Raw genomic sequence first — 17,123 nt, 5'->3', positions numbered from 1 at the left:
TAAGATTTGAGATTCCTTAATTAGCATATTGTGTTGATGTATTGCTGAGTCCTCAGACTGTGGGTCAGCTTACACTCCAGGAGGCTAAAATACAAAAGCTTTGAGGGAGAACATCAGAGACGGGGTCTGCAAATTCTGTGGTGGAGCTGAAAAACAAGGCCAACAAAAAATCTCAAATGAAGCTGCAGCCTGGAGTTCTACAGTCCCTACAGACCTTTCTCCAGAACCTATGAGGGAGGCAGCTACTGGGAGAAATGACCCAGCACAGCTTTGTGTCATGCCTCAATTTAAGGAAGGGATGCTCCTGCAGGTGTGCAGAACAGCTGCCTGCACGCCTGTGGAAGACCTCATTCAACCCCAGCCATCTGACTTCTCTAAAGTTATTTTTTCCAAGAAAAATTACATTACTTCAGGAACACAAATGGTGGTCACTCTGCATGTGTGACTTTCCATGAGGGCATTGAACTGGCATTCCATCTGACTCTCTATCCAATAAGACTGTGCTCACTCTGGCACAGCAATTAGATTTCGGAATACTGTGAGACCAATGTATTTTTTTGCTGTTGCCATGACAACTGTGCTGCTAGGTTGGACCTGAAGCAGCAGCTGGATTCTCTACTGCCAGGCCCTGACAAGTACAGCCCTCAACTTTTTTTCTTCCCACCTTCTAAACATGTTGCCTATATACCAAGATTTTAGTCACTTTCTTTTAAACACTTACAAACTACACCCATTTTTCTGCTTCCCAAGAATAATTTCTGCTGTGAGGCAGGCAACAGAAATAACACAAACACATATTCCTCCAGTAGCTCACATGACCCCAAGCATGCTGAAAATCTCATTTCCAAGTAAAGGCGGGTATGAGCTGCTGGCATTAGTAAGCTATGCGTGGCTTAGTGAAACGGTGGCAAATACAGCTAAAGCTAAGGAAAGCTTTTACAGGATACCAGTCAAACAAAAATCAGAAATGTTGTGCTCTACATTTACTCTCTTAAGAAAATCAGGTAAATTTTCAAATTAAGAAATTGAAAATAATGCTAAGAAACAGCACCTGTGAGAACGAACTCAACTGAGCATAACATAGGCAAGGAAAAGGGCAAGAATTTTACATAAATACATCTGAGTTCTGCCACTGTCACCTCCTAGGCAGAGAGGTAACTGCTCCATTTTGAAAATGTTATGTTCCTATTCAGTGCATCACTTGCCCAAAATTTCAAATGCAACTGAGATGACAGGAGAACAGAAAAAAAATAAACCCTTTATATTTTCTTTTTTTTTTTTTTGCAGCCATTCCTATTTTATACCATCCTGAGTGTTAACATGGACATTAGAGGAGTAAACAAAGTGTACTATGGTATCTTGGTATCACTTGTTTGATAAAAGCACTTGCAAGTTTCTGACAATTCTATTACCACCACTAAAGGACACACACACAGACTGAAAAAAGACACTAAAAACAAAGATTAACTAAGTTTCTAACTAGCTTTTAAGAAGAAGTCCAGTTTGCTACAGAAAGTATAGTTCTTTTCAGCTCACACTGCTTCCCATACTCAGCTCTTCCTCACCCTTGATTAATACTGACATCTATCTAAGTTGTGTAAGTTACAAACCATCATCACTACAAACAGAGGGCATTTTGGAAAGCAATTTAAATGATCAGCAGTATTTATTGCAAATCAGCTTCCCTCTTTTACGATTTACAGGTGGACAGTAAAACTAAACACACATGAAGAAAAAAACACATCCATGAGACACAAACTGGTTTAATTAAAACTGTAAAGGAAAACAATATGCAGGAATAAAAACTCCAGATACATAGCACTTATTGATTATGAAGCTGTTGCTGATCTTGGAAAAGCATTTGTGAATCCATGACCAAACATTCAGCCTTAAATTCTGAAGGAAAGGGAGGGAACGGCCACGACCTACCAAGTCCTTCTGCACTACTGCACATAAAACTGTACTACTTGATATATTTTTCCATGAACTTCTTGTGAAACTCTGATCGCAGAGTATCATTGACGAATCTTTTGTCCTTTTTCGTTTCGTCTATCCCCTTGGCACAGTTCTTGAAGACAACATCATCATCCCACCTGAAAACAGAAGTTTTTAATTTCAGTAAGCTTGTATGAAAATTAGGTGCGATATACAAAAACATATAAATGGAGTTTGACCCTCTTACAGAACAACTAGTCATTAAGATGATCTATTTTTCTACCCCAAGCTATCTCCTACACACTTGTGACAAGATCTGATGAAGGAAACAGAAACCAGCTACTGTGATAACACTTTCTGACTCTGAACAGTGAGAGTCAGCAAGGGGATGGGTGTCACTGAACAGACTGCACAGTACCTCCTTTTAACTTTGAAGTTTGCCTGAGGCTGTGCTGGCCCAGTGAGGTTCAGCAGTGGGTTACCACTCAGGATGTTCTCCATCCGAATTCTCTCTTCTTCAGCCTTTTGCTCTTGTTCCTGAGAACCAGAAATGGATATATTATTTTTCTAGGCCACTTTTCTCCTCTAGTTGGTAGAGATACACACTATTTAGCTTTGAACATTCACACAGATGGAGCTTTAATTCTTAGCTCAGATTTTTCAGAGTGTTTGGCACTTGCATATGAGGAGATTAAGGACAGAAGCAGAGATACTCTACAGAGCTTGATTTTGCTAATAAACTGTCTAACTAGCAAGACTCATATCGGCTCTACTTAGCTCTGATGTGCCATCAAATATTCAGGTAAATTCTAGCTTTGCCATATACATATTTATTATATTAAAAACTGTATACACATTAAAAGGTTTTCTTTATCCTCATGAGAAAAGACAGTACATCATACAATATTCAGTAGGCAGAAGAAAACATACAGCATATTAAAACTTCCCTATTTTCAGCAGCTGTTTGGATTTTACAACTACAACTTCCCTAGGGACCAATTAAAAAGAATATTGAGAATCTCACCACAGTGAAATGAACAGAGGATGTCATAAGACTATTTAAGAGTTTCAATATTAAGAAGCAGACAAATTTTCTTGTCCTTGTACTGTCAAATGCATATAACTCAAACCTAAGTGAAGCAATGCACTGCACAAAGTAATTTCACTGCCCACACTTTCAAGCTCTATTAGCACATCTAGTGACTTAAATGTTTTCAGACTTCAAAATGAATGTTTAATATTATTTTTACATATTTTTCCACAAGCTTCCACAAATATTGAAAAGAGTGTTCTTTGATGAAAGAACTAGTAGGAAAAAAAAGTAATTCTTTAAATTAGGATGACTAAGTAGGTTTCCTACTCTGAAGCATGGCGTGAAGACACTGGTTAAAAAATAAATGGAAGCTTCATTAGCACTGCAGGAGAATCAAACCATGGCTTTTAAAAATTATATAAACTAAAAACAAAGAAATCATGAGGTCAGGGTTTTTCTCCAAGCTGGGAAAAAAAACCTGCAGAAAATTAATTGCTGAAAACTTCTACAGGATGTCAAGAGAGGAAGCCGTTTCCTTGCTGCTGGAGTTTACAAGGTTTAAATGTTAAACTTGATGCTGATGCTAGCCAGAGTTCCCTAGCTTCAAACATTTAATCAATACTAAGTTATTTATTATTACCTTAAATTTACTATATTTTTCCATTAAATTGATCAGATATGTGACATTTTGGATGGATGCCCTATCCCTGGAAGTGTTTAGGGCCAGGCTGGATGGAGCTCTGAGGAACCTGGTCTAGTGGAAGGTGTCCATGCCCATAGCAAGGGGTTTGGAAGGAGATGACCTTTAAGGTCCCTTCCAACCCAAACCATCCTGTGGTTCTATTAAATTTTCTTTTAAAATACCTCAGCTTTCTTAAGAACATGGATTTAATGTACACACAAATAGCAGATGATGCAGGATCACTGGTAAAGATTTTACTTCTCAAAATCTACTCAAGTTTTAGTTATGAAAAAACACCTACCATTACACTGCTTCTTACAAAATGTAGAACCAGCTGCAATGAATTGCCAGTGGGATGGGAAAAGCTCCCCAGAAGGGCACATTGCTCAAAAACAAAGCACAGCTTCAGGACAAGCCCTGTAATACCCTTATTAAAATATATGCCTTGGAAAAACTTGCTCTTTCCTGCTACTGTATCCATGGAGCTTTAACACAAACCACAACAATTAGAAGTTATTAACACAAATCAACTGAGGTTTTGAATTTTCAAACAGCTCTAAATCTAACATTTGCAGTCCAGCTTCTGTTATTATCACCCCAGTAAGTAAGGTAACACGGAGAACAAAAATATTTCATATGGAACAGCAAGTTCCTCCCATGTTAGAAATATAAACTCAAATTATACTTTTCACTGTGGATCAGAGACAAGAAATGTATGCAGCTGCTTAAGCACAGAATGCCAACCTTTGATTTACCATCTTCCTTCCACATAACATGGAACAGCCAAGAGCCATGAAATCCCATTTACTGCAGTCTGTTGCCATGTGCTCCCACCAGAAGTCCAGCAGCCCTCAGACTGTTGTACAGCACATGCATGCAAAGCACTGCTTTCAAACCAAACAAAATCTTGGGCACTGGAACAAGCAAAAACCCAGTACTGATCTTCAGGTACCTCCCAGGAGGTGATCAGGTACTGCTTATGACCATCAGCAAATTTACAGCTGGATTCAAGCATGTGAAGTTTTCTCAGTGTTGTCCAAAATGAGGTGGGCTCTGCATCACTAACTTTAATCTCCAATGCTCCACTAAAAGTGAGGCTTTGAAAACACAACAGGCCAGGAAAAAACACTGAGAGCAAATGAAAAGGCTACAAACCAAAAATTCCTAATCAAGAGAAGGCAGCACTACTAAGACCATTGTAAGAAATTAATAGTCCTCTCTTGAAAAATGGCTCTGTGGAGAGAACTTGTTCCAAGCATCTATATGCAAACAGATGCAGCAGTTTCTCATTTTAGAGCTGGAGTCCAGGTGAACTCTTCTGAAGGTGGCAGGTAGAGCATGGCACAGTCTCATCCTCTAAGATATTAACTGCAGCCATGCTCCAAAGTCACTGAACCTGTGCATCATGCATTACCTTATCTGAGGCAGACATTACTATTTTGGTTTGGGTTTTTATGATGCATGAAAATGCATCCACACACCACTGACATACACTACAATGCACTTCACATACGATTTTTTTAGTGGTCAAAAATCGACTGGAGTCAGCCAGCACCTCTTCAGGAGGAATTGCAGTTCCTCTTCCTTCCCTTTCCCCATTTCAGATTTAATCTCATCAATTCCTACAAAACTGATGCACTACAGCACTCTCCACCATGCATGAAGAGAAGCAAAAAGCACTCAGTCATTTGAATGGCAAATATTCAAAATCACAAGAGAAAGATAAAGCCAATATTAAGAATCATAAAAAATAGGCATACAGTACTCCCATGTACTTCCTACACACAGATGCACATTCTAATTTTCTATATTAAGATTTCTTATTTAAAAATAAATTGAAATTACATATAATAAAATTACACATCTTCTATACTAAGATTTCTTATTTAAAAATAAATTGAAATTACACCTCACCCTAACCTTTATCTGCTTTGACATAACCCATATAATATCCTTCAGCTTCAATCAGCCTGACATAGTTCAATTTCTAGTAACAAAGAAAAGCATTAAGTGACAAAATGTGGTGATAGAAAAAAAAATCAAAGCTGAAATAACACTTTTAAGAAGTGTTATACTACAAGCACTAGTGTAAGACTAAAAGAGGGATTTAGCTCTGGGTTAAGACACCAACAGCTGGACATGGTCCCATAGGCACCTGAGCTCACACCTTGGCAGAAACCTAGAGGATACAAGAGGGAGCCAAGGCTGCTTTTAGAGCTCACAATAAATTACTGCTCACACTAAATTATGACAAAGGAGACCAACCACACTCCAGGCTCTACTGACTGCATCTCCACTGCACCACCATGCAGGCTATGAGACACAACTTGTACACTGGCCCCAATAATTTGGCTTTTTGGGCTCAAGTAAATTCTGTCTACAGAATTATTGCTAGCAAAAAAACTGCATTGACTTAAGTCAACTACAGTTGCAGAGGACTGAGAAGTGGCAGATAAAATAATTGGTAGAGGCAATCTTGGGAATTTCTTTTCTTGGCCCATCTGTTTCTGACTGCAAAGGAAAGAAAAACATTGTTACCATGTTTATTTTGAGCATAGTTCCTACCCTTAGCACAGAGCAAGATTACTTTTACAGAAAGTGCTGAAATTCCCCAAATGACTCCATTGTATAAAAGTCAGTTATCCTACTCAGCTTTTATAGATGTTGAGCAGCTGAAAAAAACGTGAAATACCCAATTTCACCAAAGGCTAGAAAAAGTTTAAAGATATAAATTGCATAACCTGATTTCAATGGTAATTTTTGAATGACAAACTATGACAGCACTGCCTTTAGCAGCAGGAAATGAAATTCAAGAATGCACAGACACACCCCTGTAATCTGACCCTGTGCAAGTTACTAACTGTGCAACACAGAGATTGAAAAAATTAATTGGAACTTCAAAAACAAAGAGCACCAAGTAATCACAATGGCAGCGTCCACACGCAGCTTTGTTGTGATTTTGTCCACAAGGAAAGGGATGTTACCGCTAGTTCTTGTCAAGGTTTAAGTATTCCTGGCATGTCTCAAACACTGAATGAAGAAACATACTCTGCCATGTGCTTTTGCCTCTTTACTGAAATTTTCTTAATCACTGATTTGATCTTCTAGTTTTAGTCAGACCCTTGAGATTTAAGTGAAAATGTTAAAAGCTATCAAGACTCATTTTCTGATGTTTTATTTGAAAGCCTGTGACATGGCTAAAACAGGGGCAGAGCTAAGATTTACTCTGATCACTGGTAAAGTAATATATTCAGTTACAGAGAAACTTGGTGAAATAAAACTGTTAGAAAACAAATTGAAATTTTTTTCTGCTCTAAGCTAAGCAAAGAAAAATTAGATATTAAAACAAGTTTGCCAGAACTGCACACATACATTCAGCTGCTCACTAGTTTGAAGTTTCTTTTTAATTATTTCAACTTACTTTCTAAGGAAGCACTTGAAAACTGAAAAACAAGAGCATTGTAAAGCTTAATTTAGAATATTGAAATGTTTCCTGAAACCTATCCGTGGATGGTAAACACAGACACTGATTTAGTGTTTGTACAGTTTTATACAGACCTAGAATAATCCCACAGAAAGGGCTTTCAAAACTAGAATTTCCTGGTCAGTTTAGTGTCTACCAGAAACAATCTGAGATTACAATTGTAAAGGAAACATCAAGAGGACTCCCATGCTCAAACAATTTTTTAAAAACATTCATAGTATTTATTTAATGATTCTACATAACTTCAGGGAACTAAGCATTTTGAGAAGTTAACAAATTTTGAGAGGAACTGTTTGACTGACAAACTATTAGAACCTCTTAATATTAATATTGTCAAAATTAGATTTAGAGGATTTCTATGGAAATTGGTGTTACCCACAAGGGAAGTTAACAGAGAACAGGACGCCCCATAAAAAGCAGATTCTCATATTTTGTTTTTAACTGCTGTTTCAGCACAGATGCATTTGGAAAGAAGCCATTCTCCTTTAATGGCAACTTAAATAATGGACACCAAAGTGATGAGTGAAGACTATTAACAAAAATACAGTTTACTCTAAATGAAATCTTAGAAGTAATTGGACCAGCATTTTAATAAATCAAAGTAACTAAAGTATCAGGGAAAAATCTACATATGGCACAGGTTTAGGATGTATTGCAGTAGTTTACCCACTTAATCTTGTTAAGACCCTGGGATGTTCCAAGAAGATGACAAGAAGAGACACGTTAATCTGTGTAACAATGGGGTCAGAGAATGATGATCAGTGTGAAGAGAGAACAGGTATTCACTCTACAGTTTCTCTTTGCCTGGCCACTGGCTTATCCACATTGTCTACTGTGGACAGCAGCATTTCAGCAGGTAAAGCATTCCTGTACATGGATTTGGATTAACAGCAACTGCACAGCTAAGACTTTACATGAGATGCCATCCTGAAGTCATCTGAATTATTAATACAAGGTTACCTACAAAATTAGGTCTAAATCATGGCTTGCAGTACATAGTAACATGAAATAACATGCACCTTAAAGGAAAAGGATTTTATTTTATATAGAATAACTCTGAAATGCTTAGCCAGTAGCACCTTATTCCAAAGGTGTGGAAAACAAGGCATAACCTAAACAGATTGCACACTAAAGCCAACAAACAGAAGATTTCTTTCCAAAGATGACCCTTACTCCTAAAGACTCTTACCAAGGCTGTGGCCCATTTTGGCTTTTACTTTTTCCATCAAAATAGTCTTAGCTTCCTATTCCCCAAAAAACCACAAGAAAATAAAAATCCAGGTACCTGTAGAGCACCTCTATTTATTGAAGATGTCAATTTTAAAGAGAGACTACCTACCACCAACCAGTGAAAGGATGAACACTGTAGGACTAGATTCTGACTGTGCAATAGTGGGCACTATTGCAAATAAATAACACAATTTTATTCACTGTGCATGCAGCACTGGACATTACAAGCCCTGCTGCTGGGTTAGGAGAACATCCATGAAAGTAACATATAATACCTGTAAGAGACAGCAAAACAAGTGCTATCCCAAATACTTTGTGGCTTTTAGCACCATCTAGTGACAAAATGAGAATTTCAGAGAGATTATGATATTCCTACTTTCCACACAGGATAAAAGAAGCAAGCACTTGGTTATCTGAGCTGCAATTTACTATTACTTTCCTAATGCAAGTTTTCTACACTGAAATGTGACTAGTTATGCTGTTTAATCTTAATGCATAACTTAGAATTATCAAACAAAGTGGAAAATCCACACAGACCTACAATTTCATTTTAAGCACTGTGCAAGGACAAGTGAACTTAAAATCTTTCCTACACATGGCTAAACTTAATTTGTAGTTTAGTACATTTCACCTAGGAATACATGGCCAAATTGTTGGCAGTGTTTTTAAGTAATTTTCACCAAGTTGTTACTACAAAAGACAAATTCATGATGTGCCTTAAATGCCTAGATAAAGACACAAGAGATGCTTTCAGACATCCTTTAATGCAGAAGATTCTCACAGGCGAGATGGGCAGTCAAGTAGCAACAGTCTTGTACAGCACAATTTCTGCAATGAAGCAGCATGGTACAGCTTTTAGCCTTGTGTACTATTTAAGTGCAAAACCACAGAGCTCACTTGTTTTACAGGCCTTGTTGATTCTAAAGGTAAATTTTTATATTGTTAGGCAAGAACAGGCTCACAACTACAATGCTGCCAACAGCAGCTAAAACATTATCCTCTCCTAGCTGTTCCTAGTGTCTGCTGGAAGCTCAGCCCTGTTCACTGCCAGCTAAGCATTCATGAAAAACACTGAACTATGAATGTGTATGTTAAGCTACAGGAAAAGTTACAAGTACAGAAGCACTAAAGCATTATGTTGTCAGAGCAGCTTTTGATTAGTCTCCTGATCAGCATCTAATGTGTTTATTTAGCATGTTCTAAAAAATACCTCAGATAAGTTTATACACAGGTGACAGGTGGGTTGGTTTTCTGACAGACTTTTTGATGGTTTGGGGTATTTGTTTTGATTTACACAAATGGAAAGTATACTTATAAAAACATACAAAACCACTCCAGGTGAAGGAACCAAAGTTTCACAAAAGTACTAAAATTATTTAAGCCCTATTTAAAACCAGAAAGCTCTTAGTAAAAGCAGATGAGGGAATGCTGCACATACCCACTACTTCTGTTGCACCACCAGAGCGTTTCAGCAGTGCAGATTAAATATCTGGACTCTAAATTCTGTTGCAATATAATATTAGAACCAGTACCCAATATAAACTTAAAACCTGATAAGTTTGACAACACGAACCACTCCCAGAAACTAGTCCGAACTCCCAGTACCTACAAGTCCAATCAATAGTTAGGAATTTTTCTAATGCACTTCACACAACAATCCCTCTTACACCAAGGACCACTAGCATAGGATTGAGTCCCACCCACAGGAAAACATCTGTAACTACAGGGACTTTCCCCCCCTTTCAAGGGCAGAAGCTGATGTAGAGAGCGAGATTATAGAGAGGTATGAAAGCTGCATGTGAATGGAGTTTCCCAGTTCTGAAAAGACTGCTGTATTGTTATTTGCTTTTGCAGAGACAACTTTCAAATGAATTTGCCTGTGTATAATCACATGAAAATAGTTCTGGTCTTACAGTTCAAATTGGAGCTCCTTGCAGCACCAAAGCTGTAAAAGGACAACTACTGTATAAAACCTGCAGCCATAAGAAGCAGCACCAAAAAGCATGCATTTTTATTTCATAAATTAAAATAGTATTTCTTGTTTCATTAAAGCTAGTTAGCAAACTAAATTACACTGGATTGCATGCAGCTCACTAATGCTACTACATCCTTTGGTATGATAGCTGGGTGCAGAGGACTTAGACATGAAATCAATATTATCTTGACTCACTGCATGTACAAAGTGTAGGAAAAGGGAATAAAATGTTTCAGTGAGTAAAACATCCAATATGTCTTATATAGGAAAAAAACCCAATAATTACTAGACAGAAAAACAAATCCATCATATCTGAGAGGAGGTTTGAACTTTGTTTACCAGTTCTCACTCATCCCAAGTACTTAAGGCACATCAGTTTTAATAGATATCAGTTCACAAAAAACCAAGTGCTTTTTAATGTGTAGATTTTACCTTTCGAGCTTGTTCTTCAGCTCGTTCTTTCTTGATTTTTTCCAGTTCAGCCAGAAGGGCTGCAGTGTCATCATCATCACTGTCTTCCAAGTCCTCATCTTCATCATCTTCCTAAAAGTAACAAATGGAAAGCAAGAATCAGCTTGCTCATTTCATTTAATAAAAAATGGCCCCAGGCTGCCCAACTAAGGCTACAATTTTGCTGGTGGCTGATTTCTGAAATACTTGGGTAGCAACAAATACAATACAAATAGGGTTTTTGCTCTTTTATAGTAAAGTCAAGAGACAAAAATGTTTATGCTTTTGGGATGACTGCAATTAAAAATGCTATGTAACTGACAGACTCTAGAGAATGGCTGTCACTCTCCAATCATTGTGATACAAGTCATTCTGTGTGCCTGATTAACCTGTCCAGTACTGCTGGGACCAAAAACCACCAAATTAAAAAGCCCAGAGCTTACTGTCAAGCCTTTGACTTAACTCCCTAGATGTCAGCAATAAGAAGCACAGTCAAAGGCAAGCACTGGTGGCTCATTTGGAGGTACCTCAACTGTTCTACTCTTGGGGAATTCTTACTAAGCCAGTGGTAATTTCCCATACTGTAAGTGGTATTTTCAGTTTCCTAGATTTTTGTGCTTTCCAAGAATACCATTACAGCATGGACCAGAATCCTCCGAACCACTCTGGACTTTCACCACAGTACAGAAGCTGCAAAAGGAAAATACATTGGAACCTGTCTGAAATCTTTAGACAACCTAGAAGTACATATAGTATTAACAGCAAATCCTTAAGGCAGGGTAACAAAAGGAAAGAAGACAGAAAAGAAGATACATACATCAGTAAGAGGATCATCTGCATCAAGATTTGCCGCAGGAATCTGGTCTAGCCGAGGCTTCTTAGACACAGAAGATGATGTTGTATGTTCTGTGGTGTAAGAGAAAAAAAAAAAGGCGTTTAAGTCATGTCATTTAACAGCATCTAGTGTCAGAAAGCAAAAATCTTCACAATTTGTCTTGCATTACAGTAAGAGAAACAAGCTTATGCTTACTTTCCCCTCACTTCTCAGTTTTAATGTCCATGTTAATTCCTCCCACTAGGAAGCCTCAAGAGCAGCAATAACATCCCACACTTACAGTTTGGCCTCCAGAAGTTTTTTTTAAGTCATTATTATTGACATTATTATTAATCAGAAAAAAAGCCATAAAAAACAGAAGTGGAAAAACATTCTTATTACATATATCCAACTGGAGGGTTCCCATTTAGGATGATCCCAAAGCATTATTGTTGGCTAGTTTGGTCCAAACCACATCTACTTTCTTCTGTGAACTTGAAAGCCATGCAATAGCTTCACAGCTAAACCTAAAATACAAGAGGCTGTACTTAAATACTAAAAATGAGTATTTCTCAAAAGGCTCTTCGATTTTGTTATTACTTCACCATATGTGAAAAGAATTGAAAGCATACTTTCAAACAGATTTCTTGTTACACTGGTGCTATAACAGCAGAAGATGAGTCATTACTCTTTCTCCTTCCTGTCTTGCTGGTCCAAGTACAAAAAAAGCCCTTTATTAGCTGTACACGCTTGTTGCCAATTCATTACAATTATACTGTATTAGCTGGGCATGCTTTTCTAGATTTCTGCTAGCATGAAGCCAGCGTGAAAGCCAATGGACATTCCCTTGCAGGTCAACAGCTCTGAACTATCAGGCCAATACCTTAAATTCTACTCTCATGACATGCTGTCTGCAACTGCAAACTACTTACAACACCAAATTTCATGCAAGAGCAATGTTTCACAAAGGAGTTAAGATTTTTGTTTCTTGGTTTTTACCTCTGGTTGGTCTGTCTCTGTTCTTTTCTCTGGCAGCAACTCGTTCTCTCTCCTCCAGCTCCCTTCTGAAATCCCGGTTACGCACCTCTTCAGGAGCATCCTGAGTGGTCTGTCTAAAACAACAAACAGGGAAAAAGCCTGGAGTTTGACACTCTGCAGCTGGGGACAAATTTTTCATGGAGGCCAGTAAATCCTGGGCTGAACGGGTAAGGACAGGGAACAAGAACAGGGTTCCACATACACACGTTTATTCTCTCTTCAGCAGAGCCTTCCTGTGTGTGTATTGCACACACAGACCTGCCAAACCACACACCCCTGCTCCTTCCGGTGGCTGTGGCTCTTGAATGGATGAAAAGACCCTGCTTAAATTCCTACAAAACAGCATGGTAACATCTGTATTTCAATAGGTTGAAATATTCTGCTCTCCAGCAGTCCAACCCCAGTGTCCTAGTAGACATCTACAAACATCATGGTCACCTTTCTCCATTGTTTTACCACCCCAAGCTGCTGCTGCAAACCCAAACCTCTAAGGCTTACAGGTAAGACCAAGACTAGAACATCCACTCCATGAACCTTTTCTTCTCCAGGAGCACCGAGCATGACCAATAATAAAAAAGTTAGGACAACAGGCAAAACACCTTGTAATACATATCACCCCTCTTTTATACAACAACACACCAGTGAACTACATATATCTGAGCCAGATTAAATTCCATCTAGACGCTGCTGAAATTTTTGTGGATATCTTGAAAAGAACTAGTGAATAAAAACAAGCAGCAATTGCTTTCAGCTCTCTGTGAACCCAGTGCTGGAAGTAAGAGTGTCTGGAAGAAACCCACATGTGAGCCATTATAAACACATTGTGTGCACAGCCCGTCTTTATGATGAAGCCTTTAATTTGCTTTTGTAATTAAAAAAATTAATTTGGTGTCATTGTTAGAGCTGCAAAATCTCCCCAAACCCTGTGCTATGCAAGCAAACATGAGTGGGATTGAAACACTGGACTTTTCCTGCAGTGATGCAGTCCTGGCAATTTAACAAAGACAACTTTTTATTAGCTACTTGGGAGGAAGAAGAGAAGACACTTGATGCTCCCTCCATCTCTCCCTCTCACACAAAAGGAGGGATTTAAAACATATATTGTATATTCCTGTCCCCACTGACATCTTCCAAAGCAACAGACTGGTGCTCCAAACCCCACTTTTTTTTTACAAAACAAACCACCAGAAATTTTCCCCATTTGGCAGCACTTTTTGTGTTGTTTGTTTTGGTATTCTCCAAAACACTCAGCTCCCTTATGAATACATATTCCTGAAAACCAAAGGGGCAGGAGGGAAGAGGTGGCAGGGTAAATATCTACACAAAAAAGTGCAAAAGCAAAACCTTAACAGTAATTTCACTGACAAGAGTAACATCAATTAGATAAAACGAGCATTTTTAGATTGACACATTTAATTTAAATTTTATCATACTGACTCCAGGTTTTATTTACTCTTTCAAAAAGAAAAAAAATTATTATGCATTTCAAACATAGGAAAATATTCCTGAGATCACATTATCTTTCTCACTGGTTAAAGAAATTTCTTCTCCCAGGACCCATGTAAACTACCTGCAGGTTAACATCAGCTCTTCCAACATATCCCACTACCTGCGTGCTATTCCATGGCTCCCCTGCCTCCCCTCAATGCCCTTACACAGTGGTCCTTTGCCAAATACATGATGGTTTTCCAACTTTCAAGATGCGCTCAACTTCATTTCTCTGATCCCAACCTGCTCTGCAAGTGACAGTACTCCCTGCGGCTCACCCACAGTGCCAACTTACTTTCCACTTCACTGCCCAAGAAGTTCATCTCCAAAGTTCATCTTCTGATAATTCATGTACATAAACAGCAACAAATTATCACTAAAATTAAACCTACTCAAATCACCTGCAATGCATTTGAATTCCCAGCTCTGCTTTAGAGACTTTCACTTTTAGCCCATCTGTTCAGCACTCCTGCACAATCTCTGGACCTTGCTCGGTGTCAAGCACATCAATACATACTGAGAAAATTTTAGAGTGCCACTCACAACAAAACAGTCATTCCCAGCCTGCTTTGCCCTGACAATCAAAAAATTATACTAACCTGTATTTGATTTTAGTATGAGAAGGAAGATCTCTGCTAGAATATTGTTTGGATAGCTGGCTTAAGTCTCCTTCACCTTTTCCTCTTCCTCCTCTTGCAGGTTCAAACGTCGGCCTGGCTGCTGTCGTCATCTTCACTCCTACAGAATCAAGGGATGAAACAAGTTGTTACTACAATTCACAGGGTAAGACATCCTTAGGAGCTACTCTGCTCCTGGAACTGCAGAAGCAGTGACAAGCCCCAGTGGTAGCATACAGCTGGTATACCAGCTGTCACTCAGCTCATGATCCTGAAAATTTAAGTAGCATTTCATTGAGAGAATCTATTCAGGTTTCACACAACAGAGTCTTTTCCAATATGCTTGGGAAATGATACATGGACTCTAATTAAGTATGAAGCTACGTTTGTAAAGTAAATAACACCAGCCAGGAACTGATCTCCCATCCTTAAAGCAAGCAGTACAGTCTGGTAACTAAACTCCTTCCCCTCCTGAAAAACCACCCTCAAGAATGACTGCCTGCTGGGCTGAGCCCTTCATCACTCCCCAGAGCACTGCTGGTGCCACCACCAGGAACGCTGGCGCACAGAGACCACAGCATGATCATTAACCACTCATGAACACCAGGCAACACAAACAAAGTGCAAGGAAAAAAGCTTGGATAAAGGGAAAAATTGTCACCAACTCTCCCTCAGAAACTGCAGGAACCCAGCATGCCCTAAAAACTAAACTGGCAGATGCCCAAATTTCTACTATCAGCTCTTCTGTGCCTAAGGGTGAAACAGGCTCCAAACAGCCTCAGCCACCCTGGGAGCACACACCGTGTTCAGCACTGCCTGACAGGACCTGGAGACCCTGCAAGCCCAAACCAAGCTTATTTTGTTAGTTTGTCACTTTGAATGAGAGCACAAAATACCCAACTTCAGCATCAAAATGATAATATATTCTGTGGCTCAAAGTAACACCCCATCAGGCAGAACAGTTACTGCCACTGAACTACTACTCAAAAAACCAAAATTAACAGAGGGAAACACCTTTAAAAAGAAGCGAGATGGTAACTAGCATTGGCTGACACTTTTCAGTGATACTGTACCAGTCAGCTGAAGATCAGTGAGCCATTTTAGATCTCTTGGCACACATTCTGCCAGACCCATGATCCAAGAAAGTCACTTGTTCCCATAACTTATCTGTGCTAATTATGTGTAACAGGGGGATCCATGAAATCAGGTAAAGAACAAGATCTGGTGGGGCTGCAGTAGCTTCAGGAAGCATCTGGAAAGCATCCCTGCTTCTCTTTATTTACAGAATTAACCAGGTTGGAAAAGACCTCTGAGTTGAGTTCAACCTGTGACTGAATATAGCCTTGTCAACTAGACCAGGGCAGTAAGTGCCAAAATCCAGTCCATCCTTAAACACTTCGAGGGATAACGGCTCCACTATCCTTGGGCAGCTCATACAATGTCCAATCACCCCTTCAGTGAAGAAACTCTTCCTAATGCCCAACCTAAACCCCCACTGGCACGACTTCAGGTCACGTCCTGGGAAAAGATCCCAAACAACTGGCCCCAACCTCCTTCCAGGCACTTGTGGAAAGCGATAAGGTTCCCCTGAGCCTCCTCTGCTCCAGGATAAACATGCCCAGCTGCCCCAGCCGCTCCTCACAGGACTAACTCAGTCTGGATTCAGCTTGGCCTTCAAAGACCCAGACTCAATCCTAAACCTCTCAGATTTCAGCAATACCTGAAGAAGCCTCTTTAGCAGTACCAGGAGTTGGCCAAAAGGGAATGACCGAGCTCGGCCTGCAGCTGGATTGCCTTGGCCTTGCCGGGCTGAGCCCTCACCGGGGGAATCCAAATCGCAGCGTCAGGCCGGGCCCGCCGCCCCCCCGACACCCCCTGCCCCGGAGCCGCCTTTCCGCCCTCAGACCCCTCCCGCAGCCTCCCCGCCACTTTCCCGGGCACTTACAGCGCAGCCTCCTCCACCCTGCGCGGCCGAGCCCTACACCGCCACCATAACTCCGCCAGGCACCCACAATGCCCCGCGGCGGGCCGCAGACACGGGAACCCTGACCATAGAGACGGGCATAGAGAGCGCGTCCGCCATGATGGGCCGGAAGTGCTGGGGCGGCCGCGCCGCCGCCTCGGTGGCAATGGCGGCTGCGCTGCGGGGTCAGGGCCGGCAGGGGATGGGGTTAGGAGGAGTGAGGGCTGGTAGCCTTGGAGGTAACAGGGGAGGATAGAAACAATGGCAGGCGGAGGAGGAGTACCTTAGGCATTCTCTTTATGCGATGGGGTGTATTAGGAACATCTGCCTGAGTATAAGGTAGCAAGCCTCGTCTGACTTGTCCCTGCCCTCCTTGCAAAGAAGTCCTTTACATGGTGTAGATGTTTATGCGAT

General features: G+C 40.1%; 1 protein-coding gene across 1 annotated transcript; it reads right to left on the bottom strand.

Annotated features, from left to right (window-relative positions):
* Positions 1 to 1,634: 1,634 nt before the first annotated feature.
* Positions 1,635 to 16,821, bottom strand: CWC15 (CWC15 spliceosome associated protein homolog). The gene is made up of 7 exons (XM_030953373.1): positions 16,692 to 16,821; positions 14,729 to 14,867; positions 12,603 to 12,715; positions 11,607 to 11,695; positions 10,772 to 10,882; positions 2,354 to 2,472; positions 1,635 to 2,093 (listed from the first exon to the last, which is right to left on the bottom strand). Exons 2-7 carry the CDS (start codon positions 14,857 to 14,859, stop codon positions 1,964 to 1,966), a joined length of 693 nt encoding a protein of 230 aa, XP_030809233.1. The 5' UTR covers positions 14,860 to 14,867; positions 16,692 to 16,821; the 3' UTR covers positions 1,635 to 1,963.
* Between the last annotated feature and the right edge of the window lie 302 nt (positions 16,822 to 17,123).

The sequence above is a fragment of the Camarhynchus parvulus genome, chromosome 1, assembly GCF_901933205.1.
Source record: "Camarhynchus parvulus chromosome 1, STF_HiC, whole genome shotgun sequence".
NCBI lineage: Eukaryota > Metazoa > Chordata > Aves > Passeriformes > Thraupidae > Camarhynchus > Camarhynchus parvulus.
Note: the sequence above shows the minus strand (reverse complement) of the source record. Positions and strands in the feature narration are given on the sequence as shown.